Raw genomic sequence first — 23,157 nt, 5'->3', positions numbered from 1 at the left:
TGTTTTCGGAGTGTTTCGCAAGGTTTACTAGCTATAGCTTAAATATATGTCCATCATCAGTCTTTTTGTCAGCTCATTATACCACTTATAACCTCATCCATTCTCCCGATATAAGCCTCCATAATTATAAGCCCACCCAAAACCCTTACAGGAGGACTTACAATCGGCTTTTAAGGTATATTTCTTTTGCATGCTTGCTTTCTTCATGTACTTGAGCTCGATTTCTCCATGGTTTATGTTATGTCGCCATGTTACGTCTTCAATACGTCAGTACACGTATACATTATCAGATATGCATGTAGACAAAATCTAAACATATCAAAAGAGCCTACCAATTCTGGAAAACAAACAATACCTTACACAGTGACTATTCTCTGAGACAATATCCCCACTTGCCTTATCGCATTATAATAATAATAATAATAATAATAGTAATAATAATAATAGTAATAATAATAACAATAATAATAGAGCGGTTATCAATTGAGTGTCGAAAGTAATTAGACAATTACTTTGGTTTTGGTTTTGGCTTTGCTACGGTTTGAGATTGGCTGAGTAGTCTAATTGGTAAGTAATTGGTTTGGTTTTGGTTTTACGACACTCGATTGAAAACCGCTCTAATAATAATAATAATAATAATAATAATAATAAAAATAATCATAATAATAATCATCATCATCATAATAATCATAATAATCATAATAATCATAATAATAATAATAGAGCGGTTTTCAATCGAGTGTCGTAAAACCAAACCAAACCAATTACTTACCAAGTAGACTACTCAGCCAATCTCAAACCATAGTAAAACCAAAACCAAAACCAAAGTAATTGTCTAATTACTTTCGACACTCAATTGAACACCGCTCTAATAACAATAATAACAATAATAATAATAATAATAATAATAACAAAATAAATAATAAACTGATATTTTAAGAGGAGGCCTCCAATCACCTAGAGGTGGTTTGTAGGAGGGTACTCTAAAAAATAAAAGTCTAAAATATACATTAAGTGTCTAAAATACAAAAGTAATAAAAACTAAAAACGTAATACTAAAACTTAGCTTTAAAACTAGAACTAGGATTAAAAATCTACCGCTAACTAAGGTTAAAAATGGTGAACTAAAAACTGTTTCAGTTTGTATTTAAAAATCCTTTTTGGTGCGAGTTTCTTTCTTTCTTTATATTTACTGTCTCAACTGCATTCTTAAAACTCTTTTCTTAACAGTTCTGTATTCTCTTTACTATCTATAGAACATTATAATAACTGACGACTGACTAGAAAACGTTCGGGTTACTACAGTCTCCAGACTCAGATTGTTTTTTTTTTTTTTTGTCCTTCCGTTTATATGTTTTATAAAACTATCAATGCACGAGTGAATGAATACAGTTGTAGAATTGGGTATACTCAATGGAAAATAAGGAGTAAAGTGCAAATAAACACGGCTTTTGTGGCTGATAATACACGCAGCCAAGTGAGAGGTACTTTGTCCTTGATATTTTTTCGCAACATGGCGACTTCTAGAATAGCCATTGATTATACGTAGTCAGAAACATTAAACACAAGACCAATCAGAGAACGTTTCCAAAAGATGTTTATGTCAACCTTTATTCCAAGGAAAACTCCTTAATCGTTATAGCTAAATAAATAGTGATCAGTATTCCTGAACAGACTTTATACACCTGTATATAATAACTATTTTTGTTATGTTCATAGCTTAGAGCTTCATTTAATATTAACAAAATAAAACTTTTGAATCAAGTAACCTGTATACTTTAACCACATAATACCAAAACAAAATAACTACGGGTATGATTAATTCAGATAATAAGTTCTAGTTAAGATTTCTGATACCTTTCGGAAATCTACTTTTTTGTGTAAATTTCCAAACTTGAAACACAAAACGAAAATGAGATTACTTCTTAATTTTCAATTGCTAAAATTCTTTCTAGCTGTATCAAAATTCAACGACCGAAATTGTAAACAGAATTTTTACAATTACTTTTATCGCTTTCTCGATTATGGTTTAGAAGTATAATCATATAAAGTAATAAAATTAAACTGTCGAACTGTTGACAAACAGGTTTGGACTCTTTAAATTTTAACATACGATCAAGAGGAACTATTGTCAATGAAATACGTTCTGCTATATAACTTTATTGTTAATATAATTAATATTTTGTAATGATAAGATCTCATACAAATTATTCGATGGTAGGCGGTATACAACATCGAGATGCTAGCAAAGAAAGCAAATGTAATTCCACTTTGCTAGGATATCTTAAGTACATAACTATGCATAAACAGAAATGGGATGTACAATGTTGCTAATGTAAGAGATATGGATGTACAAAAAACACGCAGTTAATAATAACCATTTCTTAAATTAATACTTGATTTAAGTAAAAAGCTGACAACGTTTCATAAAAGTTGACGATTTTTAGGACAATTTTAAAAACAAACATTTCTAAAGGCAGAGCCACAGTAAAACAACACAAAAACTTAAATGGTTTCATTTGAATGGTTACACACTAGGCAGTCATGTCTTTTATTACCGACGTCTACAAAATAAAGAAAAACAGTGGCACAAAAAAGTACTGCACAATTATTAGGGTTTCTTTCTGGTTTGGTTGACTAATTCAAGCCACAAAAAAACGTACTTTTTCTACATTTATTAAGTATCCTAAAAGTTAACTTACATATAAACCGCCATCCGAATATGTTTTTTTTTTTTTTAATTTACTCTAAAGGCTATGCGTCTTTCTCAAGAAGTTTTTCTTTCATAGTTCTATGATTAAATCTTTAATCCTGAACATCTTCCAAAGGACGATACGACGGCAAACCAACCTTAGCAACAATAGTCAAACAATACTCTTTTTAACAGTACAAATCACTGAATGGCCAGCATCACAGTGTAGAAAATAATTGAATCAAAGTGTAAAAAATAATTGATACAACCATTGTTCCTATTTCAAATCCGCCTCAGTTTTCTTTTAGTCCAGTCTTCGATGTCTCCGATGCCATTGACACGATTCTTAGAAAACTTTCTTTCTTTAATGCCACGCCATACTTTAACTTTTGCTATGAACTAGCCAGTAAATGCAATTAAATGCGAAAAACGTGAGAGGAAACCCAATTCGAGAGCACCTGTCAATAATGAGCGGATCACCAATCATGTGCCATTTCGTATTCTCGGATTTTTCCGGAAACGTTTTCGTGTCTGCGCCAAGTGAGTCTGTTTCAGCATGACTGTACACTCGCTTCAGGGCGGCTCCCCGTCGAGGAGAACACTTTGGACCAAACATGGACAGCAGTTCTCTTGTTTCGTCCCTTTCCTTAGGTAAAAATAGTACACGCAATTATAAAGAAAAGCGTAACTGGATGAAATGATCTTACCTACTGAATTTCATAATTGCTACTCTCTTCACTGCTCCTATTACGCGTGGTATATTTTTTCATGTACATTCAACGAATTTGTTATTACTAAACAATATTTCTTACTGTAGTGTTATTTTGATCATTTAAAATCTCACTTATTCATCCAGCAAGTAAATCATAGCCTCATATTGACAAACGACTTTTATAAAATGATGTGTCTAGAGGTAAGTGCGAACTGTGGATGGTATGAAGAAAACAGCAACAATGCATGGCTCGCTTTATTTGAGCAACTGCAAAGAAACCTGAAAAGGCTGCAGTCTTCAATATCACTGAAAGAAATAAAACGTTCTCACCTTCGAGCACAATTCGCCGTTCGTTAAAGCCTTTTTCTTGTTTTTATTCCTAACGTTGATCATAAAAGCTATAAACGTGTACTCCAAAATGGACCCAAAAACAAAGATAAGGCACAGGAGTAAATACCAGTCTATTGCTTTCACGTAGCTCACTTTCGGGAGTGACGCACGTGCACTGGAAATGAGTGTCGTCATCGTAAGAACAGTCGTGATTCCCAAAGCTACGCGCGCAGGCGCAGTATCCGGGTTAATCCAGAACGATATCCAGCTAATGATGACGATGATGGTGGATGGCACGTAAGTGTCAATCAAAAAGTAGCCAATACGGCGCTTCATCTTGAAAATGGCTATCAAGGAAGAGTGGTTACCTAGGGCGACAAAAAAAACTTACAGTCTCTGTTTGTCACAGAAGAGAATAAATGAATAAGATTAGAAGGATTGCCTCTGTAAACCTAAATTCCTTACTAAATTAGTTTTTCATACAAGATGCCTTTGAGCGCAAGGTGTTTTCCCAGAAATGGCCGGGACCAATATTCCCATGAGTGGCTCTATGAATTGAAACCCTGAAAACCGACGATGTCTCAGCGAGACCACCCGCTCATCACGTCCAGACAGACCTGATATCAAACGCGCGACTGTGGCCCTAGAATGGAGTTGCATTCCACACCACAGCGAAAGAATAATAATACAAGATATTGGTACTCTGTAATGTCACCGTTGTTGGTATAATTACCTATATTGTATTTGTTTATTGCTGATGTTTTCTCCACACTGGCCAACTCAAACTGAGGAAGCTCCACTTCATTGTTGACATAAATGGCTGAGGTGTTGTCGTCTCTGGGGTTCCACGCGTACCACACATCTGTTGTTTGATATCCATCTAAAGTGAGTGGTGAATATTAATCTACTGAGAATCGCAAAGAAAGTGTCTGGAAGTAAAGAATTTGAATAGCGGGATTGCAAAAGTTAAACAAATGTGCCGAATTCCCCATTGATAATTATATGTATTTTCGTCAGAGTTGAACAAATTTTCAAAAAAATGATGGATATCTCACTTTTTGACAGAAAATGACACAGTTTTGTGACAATACTTACAACTCTCTAGGGCTAATGAGCATATCTGGGTGTCATGAGGGAATCTACGCAAATCCAGCGTACATGAAGTAGTTATTGTGAGTCTGAAAAAAAAAAAGAAAAAAATTAATTGTAACTAGCAATTCAGAGACTTGGCAAGTTGCTGCATCTACGAAAGTTCCTGATCCATTCTTTTACTGTGCAACGTGGCACTGAACTCTCTTCGCAGATGTTTTTTAAACGTTGTAAAAAGTTGCACCTTATCATGTTTACTACAGTTCAATAACAAAAAATGGGGTCACCGAGCTCGATTTTGAGTTATAAGCACTTAAAGCTCAAATTAAGGGTGTTTTCAACAGGTTGTATTGTTTCTATGGTAACCTGTTATATAAAAAGGATGGCCGCACCTTGTTAAGCAATATTAACGGTTGGGCATTTGTGTGATACAATTATTGTAGCATCACTTGTGGTACGATTCATCCTTTAAAGTAGAGCTGTTAGAAAAGTGCTGTAAACTATTGCCAGCCTTCTTGACTCACCGCACACTGTAGAAGATGCTTCCGTTAGGCCGAATCTGTAGCAGATAATTCTCCGTGGTCACGTCATGGAAATACGCTTTCTTGGTCTTTAAGAAGTAAGTGCTTGGTATCCATATCTGTTTGTTAATGTTGCTACTTAGTGTCAGGACTGGATCAGAGGTCAGACCAGCAAAAGCTAAGCGTTCATCCCTCCAGTACTGGCGCAGGTAAATGTCAATTGTGAAGTCCTTTAAACAATCAGCATACAGAACACGGCTGTTTAGCTTTGGTTAACGTTTTGTTTTGCTTTGTTTTGTTTTGTTTTGGGTTTGTAGTGTCGTAACGGATTTGGCATGAACATGAAAGAGGAAATTGCAGTCTTCACACCAAACTGTACCCCATTCTATTTCGACTGCAAATATGAATTCAGGGGCAAACGAACTCTTGGAGTGAGCTCCTCACTAAAAAAACTGCTACTAATATTGCCTTGGTAAAGCTACAACATCGCTAATCATTGTGTTTAATTAAGTAGGTAGAGAGTAACTCTTACCATTTTAACTTCTTCCATGGCCCAGATATTGGCAACGTACATGTCAACTCGCACTTCGGCTGGAGAACCTAAATAAGAAAGATGTGTTTGATTTACTAAGTTGTGACTGTGTTGTGAAAGGTTAACAAAACGCATTTGAATGTTCGAGAAAGACGGATTGAGATTAGGTTTCTTATATCTTTGCAGGCCTGCAGAAGCCATCGTTTACATGATAATAGCTTTAGGAATGACCCAATTTTAAAAGTTTGTGAAGTACGGACAACTCTTGATGGGGCAGGAAAGTTACAAAATAACACTTAAAGGAGCTCAGTCACGGTATTTTGATCAAGTGCAAAATTACCTTTAAATTGAACAAAATCTGAAAATAGCAGTTCACCAAGATAGAAAAATGCCAAAGAGAAAATAACAAACCATAAAGGAACAAGGATGGTTAAGGATGGAGAAGATTGACACGGATTGCGCAAACCGTGACGTAGCTCCTTAAAATACTAACTGGAGTTACCTCTCTTCCTCTTCCTGTATGCATTATGACTAAGCTTCGATTGACAGGTACGCTATTCAGACCTTAGATGACAACTTGTCTTGGTACTAAATTACTCACCCTTCACACCAGGTCTGATTCTTTTGTCGTAGTCTTTCAAAAGGGTTTCCACTATCCAGGTGGAGTTTTCGTAAGCCTTGAACGACCTGTTATGACTAGAAGATACAACAGTAAGATAACGCGATTGTTCGCCAAGGATAAAACAAAGCTTTAGATGTCATTCCTGCTTCCAGTTATAGGTCGTTTTCACTAACTAGGCTGGCACCCATGCAGATTTGTTGGAATAAAAGAAAGTTTTTACATAAGAAAAGAGTTTAACTCCCACAGGATTGGTTTGGTACACCAACATGGCCGCCGTTTCATTGTTTTAGAACACCAATATGGCTGCCGTGACGTCACCTGAAAACGCTCTATACCCTGGAGCAAGATTCAGCTATAACCTACAGCAGGATTCAAACCGGCGGCGGATTCTTACCTTTCTTCGTTCACAAGAGAACGTCTTTTCATCAATGACAGACAGAATATTACGAAAAGTGATTGCTTCTATCACTCGCTCTATCTGAATGTTCTCGTGTTCCAGACTTTTACTTTGCTTGGAAGCAAACCTAATAAACGAGGGTGGTTACGCGGAACCCACCCACAACCTTTGTTCTGTGAGCTCAGTTTGTTAATTTACTTCAAAATAGTCAAGGAGATTAAACCGCCCTTGCTGATAACCACCCATCAGAAACATTTAAATTCCTTCAGAATTAAATCAGCTCACGTTTCATTAATTCAAGTTTTGACACGGCTTCGCATTTGTGAAATTGATGTAATTGAGATAAATTTAAAATTCCTAGCCATTATTGAGGATTGCCTCTTGTTTCTAACACGTTGAAAAACAAAACTATGTCGACGAAATGCTTGGTAACTGCAGAGCGTTAATTTCAGGTGCGAAAAGACCTAACAATGAAAAATAACAATTCCGCTCTTTCATGTTTTTAACTTTTTAATTCTAAAGACTGTGAACACACTTAGGCCCCACCCACACCATACCGGAGAAATTTGAAAACGTAGCTTTATTTCTGCGGTAAGGCCTAACCGTCCACACTAATCCGTCACGAAAACGGAGCTTTTCGAAAACGCTCTTTAAACCGGTGGAATTTGAAAACGCCGGCTTTTTGTTTTCGTGTGGACGGAAAACATGTTAAAAACAGAGCTATTCCAAACTGATGGAGTCACAATAATCATGTATATTCCGTTAACTAGTTTTCCTCAAACACAAATCCAAAATGACCGGTAATTTTTGGGGGTTTTTAAAATCGCCCGGCGCCTGAGTGTGGATGGAAAACAATTGATTCTTTTCCAGGGTTAAAACTCCGTTTTCAAATTCCTCCGGCTCAGTGTGCACGGGGCGTCAGTAAGATGACCGGTAAGAGGTATTCAAACAAATGTCAACTTGTGACCTACATGTAGATATGAAACCAAATCCTCGAAACCAACATTACAAGAACCACACAGGCATTTGACAAGGAGACATTTCTAGCTTGGAAAGTTACATCTACGCAGTTCCAGCTTGAGGCCATCTTTAGAAACCGATACACGTGAAAACATGGACAACAGTTTACCGTGCAAATATGTCCTTCACAAGATCGAGTTCATTCGCTACCAATTTATATTTACCACTGTACGTAGACAGATGAAAGCGATCCTTGTCATTATCTTTACTACACAGACAATTAACAAAAAGAAAACAATAAAAGCAGCCATGCATATGAAACATCTTAAGCTGTAAATTGGTTGCGAATTATTTAAAACACAATGCGTCGAACATAACTGTTTTTCAACAAATACTGACTGCATGCAATTGAAAATAAAAATATTGTCCCTTAAGAAGGCTTCTATACAAACAGACTGCCAAAGAATTAAATTGTCTTTAAGATTTCTAACTTCAGAACACCCTTTTTACTGGGAACTGCGATAAAAGGGAAGTTTCACTTTGGTTCTGTGAAGAGCAGTTTAATTGATTTAAACGCACAACAAACTCCCGTGATTGCAGGATTTGCCGGCCACGACATCTTTTGGGCCTTTTAAATACGTCTTCTCCAAACAGGTTCGTCGTCACATTTTTCCTTTTTGTGGAAAATAAGTAATTTTAACATTCGTCAAACCTGTGAAATGTTTCTGCGGTGTTAATTTTGGTAATGAATACCGCGAGGTGGTCACAATTCACTGAGACAATAGATTCCATAGCGACATGTCTTCGCAATAGCATAATCTAAATTGATCAATCTTTGACCCAGCTGAGTTTCCATGTCTTGTTAAATCTAGATTCTGAACCCACCTAAAAATACAACAACGTAGCGTTCTACCAGCAGCTTAGGAACCACAATCGGGTAATCTGTAACGTCAAGTTTTTCTCAAACTGGAAAGCGTTAACTATAATAAAAATACATTTAAACACTGGGTTCTTTTGCAAGGTGAAATCTGCAGTACCCAGGCAGATTGTAAGGGTAACGTACGAGTTACAAACATTACTTACCTGGAAAAGTTTGCAGAGAACTGTTCACATGAACAAACAAGAACGGCCATCAACATCAGCGCAGTTTGTAGTCCGTCATTTTTGTTTAACATTCTCGTAGAATTAGCGATACCGGTGACTTAGCTTTACTGCACTGAAAGAAGACCATATAAAGTGAAACAGAAGTGACATTCGAGTCAACAGGGATTTCACAAAGTAGTAAGCTCTTGGATTTGTAACGTAAAACGTAATAATGTTTGGAGCTTTGACGGTCTGCACCAGAATTCCTTTCGTATAAACATCTTTGTTATGGAAAATTCAAAGTTCCTTTGATGTTCCATGTCAAAAATTTGCACATGAATGAATTGTACTAATGAAGAAGAGAATTTGAAAGTATAAAGTAAGCAATTATACACGTGGCGCTAAATAAGGTAAACCTTCATGTAATGTATAAGAACATATTTTAAAGAATATCGAAAAAAAGGTTTTGTTTTAAAGGACTTTCTGAATAATATTTACCTTTAAACTTTAAAAGTAGGAGTTAAAGTTGTGCGTTTCTACCTAAATTTAAATTAAACCTTAATATTCTTTCTTTTTAACCAAGGTGTGGCAGCGATCTTTCCTCTTAAGAAAAAAAAAATAACTCAACACAACAGAAGAAATATTATAAAGAAACTTGGAAAAGAATGAAACAAATAAAAAAAGAGAGTAAAGAACCTTAAACGAAGACTTTTCCTGCGATACATTCCTTGTAAATTCGGAATTGTCAAAACCTTTCCTGTCTGCTGTCTTAATTAATGAACAACATTTTTGTTGACGTTGAGTGCCATTGAACAGATTCGGTTGAAATTCTGCTTAGATAACTGAATGGCAAGGAAGTGCGTGACGCTTACGATCGGAACACTTCCCTGTTTCGAGAAAGAAACTGAATCTTGTGATGAGTAGGAAATTTTTAAGAAGCTACCTTAGCACCATCGGAATCCTGTTTCAAAACATCGTTCGATTCCTATAACGAGCACAAAATGATTTTTAAGTCGTACAATTAAATCGTGCGAGTCTACAAAGAAAAAAACAAATAAAATACTGCTGTTCATTCCAGTTTTACCCCCAAAACATCACTGTGGACAATGAGAGAAGAAACAACAAAACGCTTTCAGACGGCTACAGAGACATCTGAAAGCTATTAGTGAAATCTCGAGACAAGCCTTCCCATGGAGACTTCAAAACGTTAGCTCATGCATGCCAAACTAGATAAATGCCAAAAAAAAAAAGAATTTGTTTCAAAAAAAAAAGGAAAAACAATTGCTTACCGCGACCTTGCCGATTTTGATGGCTTCTGAGATCACAAACACTAGACCTAGCCATTCTCGTCCATTTAAAGGGCTATTTAGACACAGAATGACGTGCAGATCTCCCTGGGAAGAGGTTTAGATTGCCTATGTTTTTTTCGCCGTAGGGGGGATTCAAATTTACTTCGTCAGCCTGAAATTCCTGGCGAAAAGCTCTTTGTCAACCTAATCAATTTTGCATGAGCAAACTACCGGCGTCCATGTGAAAAGAATAACAGATCATTTACATGGGACATTACCACTGGCAGACCCTTGCTGAAGTCACTGTTTACATCACACATTTCAAATATTCAGACAGTACAACACGAATAAAAATAAACAGCATACATAATTTAGAACTTAGCTATGATAGGAGACTGGGTAAAATCTCTCAAATGATAGATTCAACATTGGCAACATTAGCAATCCTTGCAACCTATGTAAATTTAAATTAAACAAGAAATTTCTTGTTCGACATTCAACGTATTTCCCTCATATTCTGCACGGTAACTAAATACCAAAGTCCCTAACAATTTATCGTATCTTTATATAAGTTTGCGGGACAAAACTTAAGTTTTGATAAATATATGCGAAAGAGATAAACAAAAACGCAGATGTAAATGATATCGCCTTGTATGACATAAATAATATATGTTCCTAAGTAAAAATAGTTTCAAAACATCTTAAACAAGTAGATATCCTGAGGACAAAATTCTGGCAAAAGCGAATGCGTGGGGAATAAATTGACACCAGAGAGTTCTAAAGGAGATTGTAATATAACATTCCAAATTTGATGTTAAAATTAAACTACTCTGCTGGAGTCCTGCTGCTATAAAATGGTGAGGTCGTTTTAATCAAATCAATATTTTCCAGCTCAAGAAGCGTCTTATTTTATAAAAGGTCTGTGGGGTACCTCACGTACAAATCTTGACATAACAAAACCTGACTGCCTGAAAATTTTAAATAGAGATTTCGGATTACTCTTACAATAGCTTCTCGCGGTGTTACATAAAATTATAAGCGAGGAAAAACACTCAAAACAACGCTAAAGAAGCCAAAATTATCCGTGACGTCTAAAGCCCCTAAAGAATTGAGAAATTGAGAATTTTAAGAGTCACATCACAAAAGCAGGGGTTAAGTTCATTACCGGGCATATGGTTACATTTCCGTATCGAGTTGTGAACCGACGTGTTCGCCAAAAAATATTTAGAGTTTCTGTCTGCATTCAAAGTGATGGGTATTAATTACTAATCTCCAAACAGCGGTTACTGATTAATACAGCAACACCTCATACTGCAAACTTTGGCCTGAGTGCTATCGCTTTTAAAATTTCCAAAACAAATTTATTTCAAGACACAGCATATGCAAATTTAAGTTCAATTAGAAAAGATATGAAGTGAAAGATGGTAAAAAGTGAAAACGTCCTTATACGCGAAGGCATGACAACTTAAGTGAAAGAGAGGCAGCAACATATATCACGATGGCAAATACTTTTTTTCTAACCATAGCATCAAAGACGAAGAAAATTATTTAGAAATAAAGCGACATTTTTTTGGCCAAATTTAAAAGGAGTGGTGATAATCAATTAGGTACTGATATAGATTTTTGTGAGATGTCGCTCCTTTCCTTTTTCCACTAAAGAGAAAAACAACATTTTCCAGTGGTATAAAAGCAATACTGCATCGCTACATTTCTTTGGTTCACAATTTCAAAGCTGAAATTGGAAAGCTTTTTTGATAAAATCCACAAATATATATTAGTACCATTGCATTTCATTCGTTATATAGTCTGTATGAATAATGTAATACAAACAAGAGAAGGTAAAATTAAAAACCTTCAACCACCACAATGAAGGAGAAAGAACACTGAACCGTTTTTTTTATTATTATTATTATTTTGATTATAGAAGTACGCTTTCAAATAAACTTTAACTTTGAATTTTGGGTTAGTTTAGTGTGAGATTTTTATTTCCTAGAAAAATAATAATGAATAAACCATACCACGATTACAGTGAACTTTTATCACAGACCACTTTACAACCCGTACATATCTTAAAAAGTCCAACACATGGCAAAATAAATAACATGAAAACCTCTCGTGCCATAAGCATAGAAAATTTACGGGAGAACGAACTTGATGTTCGCAAATGTAATTTGCTGACGCAAAATGTTATAAATAACTTGGTGAGAAATATTTTGTTAAAATCTGCTCGTGGTAAAACCTACTCCTCAGCTGACCTCTAATTCCGTAATATCTACAAGCTAGAGGCATTAGCGAAGGGAAATCTACGATTGAAATAAATAATCTAAAAGTTTCACTAACCTTTTACGAATCAGGCAGAGTTCACGCTGCACTCCATAAAGTGATTCCACGACAGGGAACCACAAGCTTCTGTTAAGCCCACGAATTTTAAATATTTTGAACTATTTGCTTTGTGTTCGATTGTGTGTCCACAACTAAAGTCGCTCTTACAGAAATCTGACTTCAATCTTCCGACTAATCAGCCGGTGATAGCATAGTAGCCTCTGAAAAAGTGAGATGATTTCAAGAGTTTTAATTATTGCTGAACCACTTGCGTGGGCAATTGGCTAACAGTTTTATCACTTCCTTATGGAAATGAGGCCTGGATTACATATCTTCATAAAGACCGTCGCAGTGTCTTAGAGGAATTAAACTAAGAAAGCAAAAAAACCAAGAGATTTTCATCCCTTTTGCACTTTAATTAAAGGTGCTTTAACCTGCTGTATCGCAATGTAAACTCATCATCCTAAGGGCTTAGCATTTCGATGACTATAGAAAGACAAAGAGCTAAAGCAGCGAATCCTGACGATCAGAAAAAAAGTTCCCTTTAACAAGAGAAACAAATTTAATACCATTTCTGGTGAACAGAATAATGAAAGTTTTAAACGAGGTTAACTTTGTTGGTTTTAGATAGCTTTCCCGCATTATTAACATTGTATTAAGCTCAAAGCAAACAGGCAATTGATGTTGTCTTTTTAATAACCTTCATTGAGAAAGCTCTTTATCTCACCACTGCCAAAATTAAAAAACTGTGTTGGTTTATAATTCGAAAGCTCCTGTATTCATGCATGAGTGTTTCCGATGTTTTGGTTCGACCACCCAGTGACAAAAGCTAACAAGAGAATCTTATCTTTTTTTCGTGCATGCGCAATACGTTAAATACGTTGTGTAAGCATCACAAAGGCTTATTTCACAAAAATAGTAGTGGTTACAACGAATGTTAAAAGCGATACAAGATACATTGTCAGTGGATGGAATGAGGTTTTATCCATTTCCTGTAATTATTCTTTTATTCAAATCTTCCAATAAAATTGATCGCGGCATTCTACAATCGTTACTTGTCCCTTCCAAGCTAAAACAAACACCAGTAACAAAACCTCCATTGTTAGACAAATGAAGCATTGAGAGACCTTCTGAAGTACAACAAAGTTGTCTCTCAATTGACCAATCTTTTCTTGGTCGATGTTTTTCTAACAAACCACAGCAGATTTTATCGCCAGGATTAAAAAAAGAATACACGACAGACTCGGTATTCAATGAAGTATTTCAAATGAACAATGTCATTCTTAATTTAATATTTCACACCAGATAGTCACATGAATGTTCTCATACAGGAATTTTTAATTTCGTTTGGTTATCACCTACCTTTCGTCGCTACGGATACTCTTAAAATAAACATTGGTGGCTCATTAGGAACGTCAAAAAATGGAGACATGCATGTAGCACACGAGCAAAAGAAAAAAAGGTATCTTTTTGGCATTAGGAAAAACTATGCTTTTGCAAAAAGTTCAGCCAAACCTTAGCTAGTGGTTGCGTGGCGAGCAATTAGGCAACATTGGCAAATCGGTCAAATGAAAGGAACTCATCTTGATATAGAAACACTGTATTGTTTCACTTTTCTTAACTAGTACTAACACTGACTAACACTGGAATAAATGATCCTCATCTGGATAAGTTTCTTTGCATGTTAAACAGACTCAAGTGAAAAATAGCGCCTGTCAAAACATGTAACTTAGTTCCTACATGTTCGTCGATTTAACAAATTGACGTCAGTTTACTTATGCGTCTGTCCTCTTATTGATGATAAATTGCGTCATAACATTGCCAAAGTGGCTGTGGAACCACGAGCCGCAGGCGAACCCGCATTGATTTATCATCAATAAGAGGACAGACGCATTAAAAACTGACGTCAATTTGTTTTTTACAATAACAAGACCCCGAATTTGTCAAATGCCGGGAATAAATGAGGAAAAAAAACGCCGTAAACTTGCCATAAACAAAGATAAGTGAATTTTATTCAAAATGACGTGAACTTTGTCAATAAATTTTCTCACTTTTTGATTGGCTGCTTAAAAAAATCCATAAAATCTCATTGGTTAAAAATTTGACAGTTTGAGAGCTGAAAGTTGAGCTTGAAAGCTCGCATAAATTAAAATTTTATCCGTCTGTACTGTTATTGATGATAACAATGAGCCAATCAGCGCGAGAGAAATTAGACACTTATTCGCCGTAAAAATTAATTTTTTAAGCCTTTTTACGTGAGGTCACAGTTTTTTAAGGTTCCTTCAAATTTACACAGGTTATAGGTCGAGACAAGTCATCAGAAAAACGATTATCGTCCACCACAAGCAAAACAGGACTTATTTGTAACATCACCAAATCCATGAAAAAGGCAACCGCCTCAGACGATTGCACAGTACACTCATGTTTATCAATAAGAGCAGACACTGGAAGCCAACATATATATGATTCCGTGGTCATAGAAACCGTTGTCTTTTGTGTGATTCAACTAAATGAAATAAATAAATACATGAAAAAGCCCAAGTATTACCAAAAAACTAGGCACGATACTCAAAAATTTGTGGCACTGACAAAAAGGGGAATCCATAAGCCCAAAAATCCATAAACGCCAAAACCGAGAAGGGAAGTTGGTGATTCCGAACGCTGTAAATAAACTTAGAAAAATAACGCTAACAGAATTTTAGGTTAGATTAACCATTGAAAAAGACGTAACAAGCTGAAAAACATGCTTAATTTGAACAAATTGATAATTCTAGTTTCTACATGCACAATACGTTGATGGTACAAACGTATCTGGTTGTGACATGCCCACTGTGGCAATACATATGGGTTATTGACCAAGTGTGAGGTCAAGATGGCTGGATATTGGCCAAGTTCTTTTTTGCGTGTTTACGGACCCAGACGGAGTCGAGGTCCATAAACTCGCAAAAAAAAGAACGAGACCAATATCGAGCCATCTTGACCAAACAAGCTTGGCCAATAAAAGATTTATTATACGGCTTTCGGGGAAATTTTTCTTGCGGGAAACGGCGGGTAGTCCCGAGCGGGAAAGATAGCTCCATCTTGCCCGCTCGGGTATACAGTCACAGCGCAGGATTTGATTCATCTTGCCCGCTCGCGAAGCTAGCCATATAATAAAGGTTTCTAATGCTTCGCCCGCCAAGTCCTGCCTTGACTGTTGTTTACCGTTTGATTCTACCTCAACTACATGCAAAAACAAATAGGTCAATGACTCAAAAAATAATGACAAAAAAAAAAAAAGATTTGTTTCTTGTACACGGCCTCACAAGCTTCGAGCTTTAAAACATAATCGCAAATTAATACTGTCGCTTCTACCTTATGTTTTACCTTTTATTCAGGGCACAGTTAGTTTGCGGTATGTTAACGTTTTTAAATATGGCATTTGTTAATGGAAAATGCCTCCCGAGAGGCTCGAAAGAGAAAATAAGTAAACAGTTTATGTTACGTCCGCAAACCAACAGAAATACTGTAATAGAGGGCTATTTGTATCATGTCAGTTTACCTTTAAATGGATGAATTCGCACTCCGTGTTGTATTATCCTCCTCTTTTCACATGAAGACCGATCAATATATGAATAACGGAGTGTGTTAGCAATTCAGACGTACATCTATCAGATGCCGATTACACCACCAACAGGGAGGCTACATTAATTTGACCTGACTGATCACGAAATAGCCAAAACTAGAAATAACCGAAAAAAATAGTACAAAATCGGTACAAAAAGAAAAACAAAAAAATAATAATGATAAAGAAAAATTGCAGCTTTGACACTTGGAAAAGAAATTTAGGTCATTCACTTACCGCAGTAATCACGAATTGTTCTTTTTTTAAGAATACTTCTATTAGAAACTTTCTAATCCTAATAATAGCTCAACATAGCAGCAGGAAACATAAACAGTGGATAAAAAAAACTCATTTCGTGAACACAGGCCGCACTCCACGCTTTTTCTCAGAAGCATTTCATGTAACAATCATCTATGTCTTCTTCAATGGAAAAAACCTTTCATGATAACATTGTGATTTTATGAGCCGACCTAGAGTTTGATTAGGTCTTCAACTAGCATGTTTGCGAAAAACAGACGAATCTTCTTATTTCATATCTATATATATATATTTTCCATCATTGTGATATTTTTTACAAATCAGCGGGATAACCACCAATGTTTTAATACTTACTGTATGAAAGCTTTTAATTATATGAAAATTACTCTGTACAATGACTGTAAAAATGGAGACATTTTAGAACTGCGCAGAGGAGAGCCCCGAGAGAAAACAATGTAAACGACACGCCACCTTTGAAAAAATAAGGTACGAACATAATTGTTACTGAATGATGTTAAAGGTTTTTAATCTAAAATGGAGGAGGATTAGAATAAATCACTTTGATGTTAATGCTGTTCGTTATTTCCACGGCGTCATCGTTTTGTCAGCCATGTCGTAGCGTCTTAATACTTCTGATGTACAGCTTCTTGATTTACCTTACCGTCATTTAAAAGTGGTAATTTACTGAAGAGTAGGTCAATAAGGAATCATATCTACAATACAGCAATACCGTGATGCAAACATGTTTCAGTGTTCACCAACACCAGTAAATAATAATAGAAAAAACCGAGAGAGTGTTAAGCAGTAAAGGCGCAGAGAAGAATTTTCGACCAGAAAAAGAATATTCATTAGTTTAGTCATTCTAAAATTGTTTTCTAACTTTATGTCCCTGCTAAAAGTCAAAATAAAATATCCGTAATTAAAGATAAACGTGTTTTGCTTCGAAAAATGCGAGCAATTATTTAATATATCATTTCTGTAGGGAGCTTAAAATACGCCTAGGACAGCTCATAGAGGAAATTAACGTTATATTAAAAAATGGGATTAAAATTAAAATTCATAACTAAATGAGAATCGACGGCGCATGGGGTCCTTCAAAACATAACCTATGTCTTAGATTATGACTCGGAAGGAGTATGATGAAATTTCAGTATAATGCCACAAGAATTAGGTTATCCTAAATTTGAGGGTGGTAAAGGGGGGGGGGGGGGGGGAGCGGGGGTATAAATCACGTTTCACGGAAAATAAAGCAGCCCTTTCACAATTCACGAAAAATACAACATTGGCATTTCACGCTTCACGGAAAATAAAAGAGAACATTTTGGAAAATCACGGTTCACGAGGAAAAATTAGCCATTTCACATTTCACGGGAAAAAAAGGGCCGATCACGAGTCACGAAAATTCCCTTTACCACCCTCAAATTTGGACAAGCATCTCTTTACTCAAACTGAAATGTTAACTACTTAAGCAACCCGAAATACTACGAGAGCTTTTTCCTTCAATGTTTATAATTTTTCAACGTTTCCTACCGACAAATTTCACTGTGCAATGCAGTGCTTTTCTGTTCTTTCAATCGTAAACTATCTAACATCAACCTGGACCAAGTTAACATGCACATCATAGTCGTAGTTTCCTACCTACAGTTACACATTCTTGCAATCCGATCTGAGTTCATTACATCAGTCAAGTCGTATTGTCTTCACATATTTTGATGGTCTTTTGGTGAGGTGGGCTACCTCAATAAAAACTCAAAAGAACACACAGTTCTCGGCAAAGAACACTAAAGGTGCTCAGTTCCTATTAAGTGCAAAAAAACGAGAAACTGCAAGGTTTCCCGGGAGACTGAATTCGATTTCGCAAGCCACAGATTGACAAAAACCGATTTCAAAACCAATTTCAAAACTTTCAGTACGTTAGAGAAAACAAGCTCATTTTTCCATACAAACATTTTATCCAAACGGTATAAAACGTCTCGCTAACTAAAATATTTTGTATTGCTTTTAACAGTCGAATCTCTGCTTTTGCCTTTTGCTTTAAAGTTGCCAGAATACCTAACTCTGAAAATAGGTTAAATGAAACTCTCCTTAAACAAAAAAATGATATTTTAGCCGAACGACTATACCTCGATATTTCCTCATCTTATGTCACAAAATGAAGAAATCGAAATTGAAAATCATAGTAGAGATATAAAAATCTGTAAGTTCAATTTTGTAAGATTCGAATATTCCGAAAATAGAGACAGTCCAGATGTGATTTTAATTTTTGCAACTTTAGATAAGTATTCCGTTGCCATAACTTCCACAATTAATTACAGGCAGCCCAATCAAGGTATCTTGTGTCGCGAGGTTGTGTTTTTCAAATTAAAATACATGGTCTGCTCCACGGATGTACTGTGAAGTAACTTAGGCCATCGGGTAAAACAACAAAAAAGCTTTGAAGAATACGGTTATCTCAGATACTGCAATATGTTACTACAAATTTCCAAGTTCTCCCAACGTAGATTATTTGCGATAATAGCGACCCCATCTCCTTATACTTAATTGGGTGTTGATATTATTGCATAATACTTGCGTACATTTGCATACCTTGAACACGAAGTTTGAGGAGCCCCATGCTGTGGTGAATACACAGAAGCCTCTGCTAAAAGAAAACACACCACCTTATTAAAACAAAAAGCTAAAGATAAAGGTCAAAAAATTGTGAAACACTTGCCATAATTATTTTTCTCGCATTTGTGTTGCACTTTGGTTTCTGTAACTTCTTGAATCGGCAGATTACATTCGTCACTTAAAATCATTTATCTGTGGCTACTATTAGAATGTGTATGTCAGCTGAATCGAAGCTGTGAGAAACGCATTTCAACGCAGGTCGCTTAAAATAAACCAGTTTTATAAACATAAGATTTCATATTGTGTTAGATTGTAAGAAACATAAACACTTACCATTAGAAAGATATTCCAACAGCTTTGAGCGGTGCAAGCTAAATATAGTTTTGCCGGCCTTCTGAAAGTTATCACTCGCCAAAATGTAACACAGAGCTATTTAGCAACAATTCGGTTTGGTCGAACCGTAGTAATTCAGTTTTTTGTTCGCAAAATCCTCAATCTATCCAGCGGTCTATTGTTGCAGAGGCGTCTTTTCTCTGTCTGCATACAGACATTTTGATAACTGTTCGGCTCGTAGACTGTTACAGAGTTAACACCACAAAGTCTTGACCAAATCCGGTAGAGTTGCAGAGTTCTTTAAAACAGTGGAAAAGTAGTTTTCCCCAGATATTTCAATCAAAGCACGTAACTAAGACTCAGTGAAAAATTGTGATAACAAAGAGGTTATTTCTGCTCGTATTTCGGGCAATATTACATTTGCCGTTAATGATCAGCAGGGAGTAATATGGCCGAGGGTCGCCGACTTGTTGATTGGAGGTGCATATCAAGCAGGTGCAAATGTTAAGTGAATGAAATGAATGAGATCTCCAACCAAAGCCTTAGTCAAAGACAAAGCTGTATCGAACGCCCTAAATCCAGCTGATATTGCTTCCGTCAAACCTCTTATTGATTAAGGAAATTTATCAGTCTGTTAAAATGAAGCAGCCAAACGTCCACGAGACAATTGTGTCCATTTTTGGCCAATATGAAACTGGAAAGGCGAAAAGCTTTGAAATTTTGTAGGGTAAACATTATGTAATAAAATGGCCAACAATGCAAAAAGGTAAGCTTTAATATTACGGTACATCTCACAATATCATCGCAGAACACAGCCCAAAGGAATGCTGGGAAGGAGAGGGCGTTCGTTACCAAAGTTACTTTTGCTCGTTAAACGAGCTTTCTCAGTCACGCATGCGTGTTCGTAATGGAGAGGTATGTTCGTTTTACCGCCAGAAATGATTGCAAGTTGTCAAAGAAGACACACAAATCCTCTAAAAGCTATGAATTGCGAGCGGCGTTCAACAGAAATAATCACGTGTGATGGCAGCAGTTTTGAACGGCTTTTTATTTTTTAAAGAAATATATGACAATAATTGACTGACTAACTGATTGATTGATCAATCGAATGCTTGCTAAGCTCAACAATAGCTAATTAGCAACACGACATTCCTCTATGAAGTCGTTAAAACGCTTAAGTCACGCATAAACGAGCGTATTTGTCGATGTTTCAAAAGATTATGACTTTGTTCTAAAACATTTCATCAAATTTCCAGCAAATCAGAGTTTTATCTGAATCAGCTAACAACAAGCGTTCAGGAACTAGCGTATACACTGTCCCAAAACATAACTTCATAAGACTGGAGAAGACGAACTGCTCTCTTAATATCCTTGTAGTGAACTTCATTTAGCTTGCCCTGATCATTTGCATTATACGCCTCTATCACTTTGACAGCTTCCTCGTCAAGGTCACCAGAAGCAAAGAATCGAACAAAATCCACGTCTTCTTCTTTCATGTTGTAGTTCTCCTTCAAAGCGTCTGCGAAACTCGAACACATCTTACCGAACGCGGGGAAATTTACTGCAATGGCTGCCGCGATTTGTGGGGCTTCTCCGTAATGCGCAAGTCGACATAGATACGACGGGTATCCCTGTGCAAGGGCTTGGGGCTCGTAGTTCTCAAGGTCAGATTCTGAAAGTTTCATGACCTTTGCCATGGTTAGTAATTTTCCATAACCCAACCTCTCTCCGTCTAAAAAGAACTGGAAGTAATCTCGGATGACATGGTTGCCATCAAACCTGGTTACCAGGTGCGCCAGAGAACGGGTGTCAGCTGCTATGATGTGATACTGCTCGCAAAGGAATCGTTCCACGACCTTGAGAGAAAGTGTCCCGGCTTTTGCCTCCTTAACGACCTGGTGGTTCGCTAGTTTTTCGTCTGTCTCCAAACAGAAAGGCTCCTTTCGCAGCGACTCCAGAATTTCTTTGGCAGTTTTCTTAGTTTCCATTCCTGGGATAACAGGACAAACCTTTCCAGTCACTTGAAGTCTCCCTTAACCTGTTGAAGGGTTAAAAATGACAGTGAATCAATTATATCTACTACTGTTCATTGACCACTGGGCCAACGCAGCCCAACGCATTACTTAGTCCTATACCCGTAATTATCCCCAAACCTGGGAAACCGGTTGTTAAAAGCCCGATAATCCAGTTTTAGCCTAAATTTTTAGTTCTATTTACCGCGATCCAGTTTTGGCGTGGACTAACCTCAAACACCACTGAAAATTAGTGACGAAAATTTCTTTTATACAAAAGAAATTACAACATCGATCAAATTTTATCCTGGCTTAGTGTTAATCGAAGAACTCGGCACAAAGAGACTAACACTGGTGTGATCTCTACTCTTCAACCTGTCTGCCAGACCTGACACAGACCATACTTTCCAAGACTGACCCACGCGAGGTTTCCGCTTTGATTAAAACACCTCACTACTCACGTTGCCTCGGTTGTGTCTTGATTGATAGTCTGTTCTGTTCAAGTACAATACACCGTCTTGTTCGTCACCGTTATTTGGAAAGTACGCAGTCCTTAACGTCACGACACAAATAACGGCAACAACAAGATCAGTCTAAGTTCTCTCTCTCAGTTTACGCAAGTCAAGTCGTCATCAACACAACATTTACAGAAACTTTGAAGCCGAGCCTTCCGTTTAAATAATAGCCTAGTCCAACCTCGGTGCTTATGTGACCGTCTCCGATGTATAAAGATATCAAAGTATGTAACGCAACACCAAGACTTGAGATGTAACCATTCGACCCACTCAAAGCCACAACAATCAGTCGATTATATAACGAGCAATATACACAATACAACGATCCAGAGTGACTTATTAAAGTGTTATTTACCATAAATTGTCGAAGTCGTACACCATGATGCAAATTATGGGACGGTTATCCTATCCACTGTACATTTAAATCAACACGAAAATAACAGTGAAATAACTCAATCCTAAAGTGGCTTGTCGTCAAGTACTGAACACGGTTTTGCATTCCTTATATGAAGACAACACTTGTTGGTTTATTTATCCCGAATTCACGAGTGTAAGTAGAAAAAGATTGATATGTTTAAATTCGTGTCAGGAACAAGAGGTTTAAAGCGTTACATGAATTAAGCAATATGCAAATGACTACTGGATGACAATAAAACAAACAGTTAGTCATGAGTTATCTGATATTTTAACGGCATCAAAGGTCACGCAATGTTCGGAATAAACGACGTGGCTTAGTAAACAAATTTGCTTCATCCTTTTTTTTTTTTAATTTTTAGTTCAAAACAACATCTCCAATTAGAACCAGTCAAAAGTAACTTTTACAAACGTCTGGAAGCTTTGGAAAGCATATCTGACTATCTACGATGCAAGTTGACAAGTCTAAGTGTTCGTTATTCCGTTATATTACATCGAGCACCTTCTCTAAACAAAATTAAAAAACCATTGTCATGAAAATAACTGAATTCCCCATTCAAGAGAGTAAAAATAAGGTATAAAGTGTATAAAACCCGGTACAAACCTTACGGAACTCCACAAGCTACTCACCTAAATTACAAAGATGGACAATCACAGCGGTGTGTGTTGCGGGCGCCGACTTGTCCAGCGTTCTGTGGTCGTGTAAGCTGAAGCCAATGTTCTCCGTAATATGGAGCAGTAACACAGACATAGTTAAAATCGCTGTGTCGAAGATTAACTGCATAATGCTATGTTTATTTGGTAAAGCCATTTTCTGTCAAAATATGTTTCCGATTATATTTTGTCTGAATAAAGCCCAAAG

General features: G+C 36.5%; 2 protein-coding genes across 3 annotated transcripts; both read right to left on the bottom strand.

Annotated features, from left to right (window-relative positions):
• Positions 1 to 1,319: 1,319 nt before the first annotated feature.
• LOC110056708 (gamma-aminobutyric acid receptor subunit beta-1-like) lies at positions 1,320 to 13,056 on the bottom strand. Its single transcript, XM_020763222.2, has 9 exons — positions 12,568 to 13,056; positions 8,939 to 9,071; positions 6,478 to 6,572; positions 5,877 to 5,944; positions 5,348 to 5,574; positions 4,830 to 4,912; positions 4,468 to 4,614; positions 3,735 to 4,102; positions 1,320 to 3,338 (listed from the first exon to the last, which is right to left on the bottom strand). Exons 2-9 carry the CDS (start codon positions 9,028 to 9,030, stop codon positions 3,075 to 3,077), a joined length of 1,344 nt encoding a protein of 447 aa, XP_020618881.1. The 5' UTR covers positions 9,031 to 9,071; positions 12,568 to 13,056; the 3' UTR covers positions 1,320 to 3,074.
• Positions 13,057 to 20,385: 7,329 nt separating this feature from the next.
• On the bottom strand, positions 20,386 to 23,054 carry LOC149102491 (uncharacterized). 2 transcript variants are annotated; one of them, XM_089273473.1, is made up of 2 exons: positions 22,900 to 23,054; positions 20,386 to 21,392 (listed from the first exon to the last, which is right to left on the bottom strand). In XM_089273473.1, the coding sequence occupies exon 2, from the start codon at positions 21,340 to 21,342 to the stop codon at positions 20,650 to 20,652; it is 693 nt and encodes a 230-aa protein (XP_089129599.1). In that variant the 5' UTR covers positions 21,343 to 21,392; positions 22,900 to 23,054; the 3' UTR covers positions 20,386 to 20,649. The 2 variants fall into 2 exon arrangements, with proteins under 2 accessions (XP_089129599.1, XP_089129598.1); XM_089273472.1 differs by having other exon boundaries at positions 22,926 to 23,054.
• Positions 23,055 to 23,157: the final 103 nt, after the last annotated feature.

This window comes from Orbicella faveolata, unplaced genomic scaffold (assembly GCF_042242905.1).
Source record: "Orbicella faveolata isolate gen_17 unplaced genomic scaffold, um_ofav_v1 contig_35, whole genome shotgun sequence".
NCBI classification, from domain to species: domain Eukaryota; kingdom Metazoa; phylum Cnidaria; class Anthozoa; order Scleractinia; family Merulinidae; genus Orbicella; species Orbicella faveolata.
This window is presented reverse-complemented; position numbering and strand designations above follow the sequence as displayed.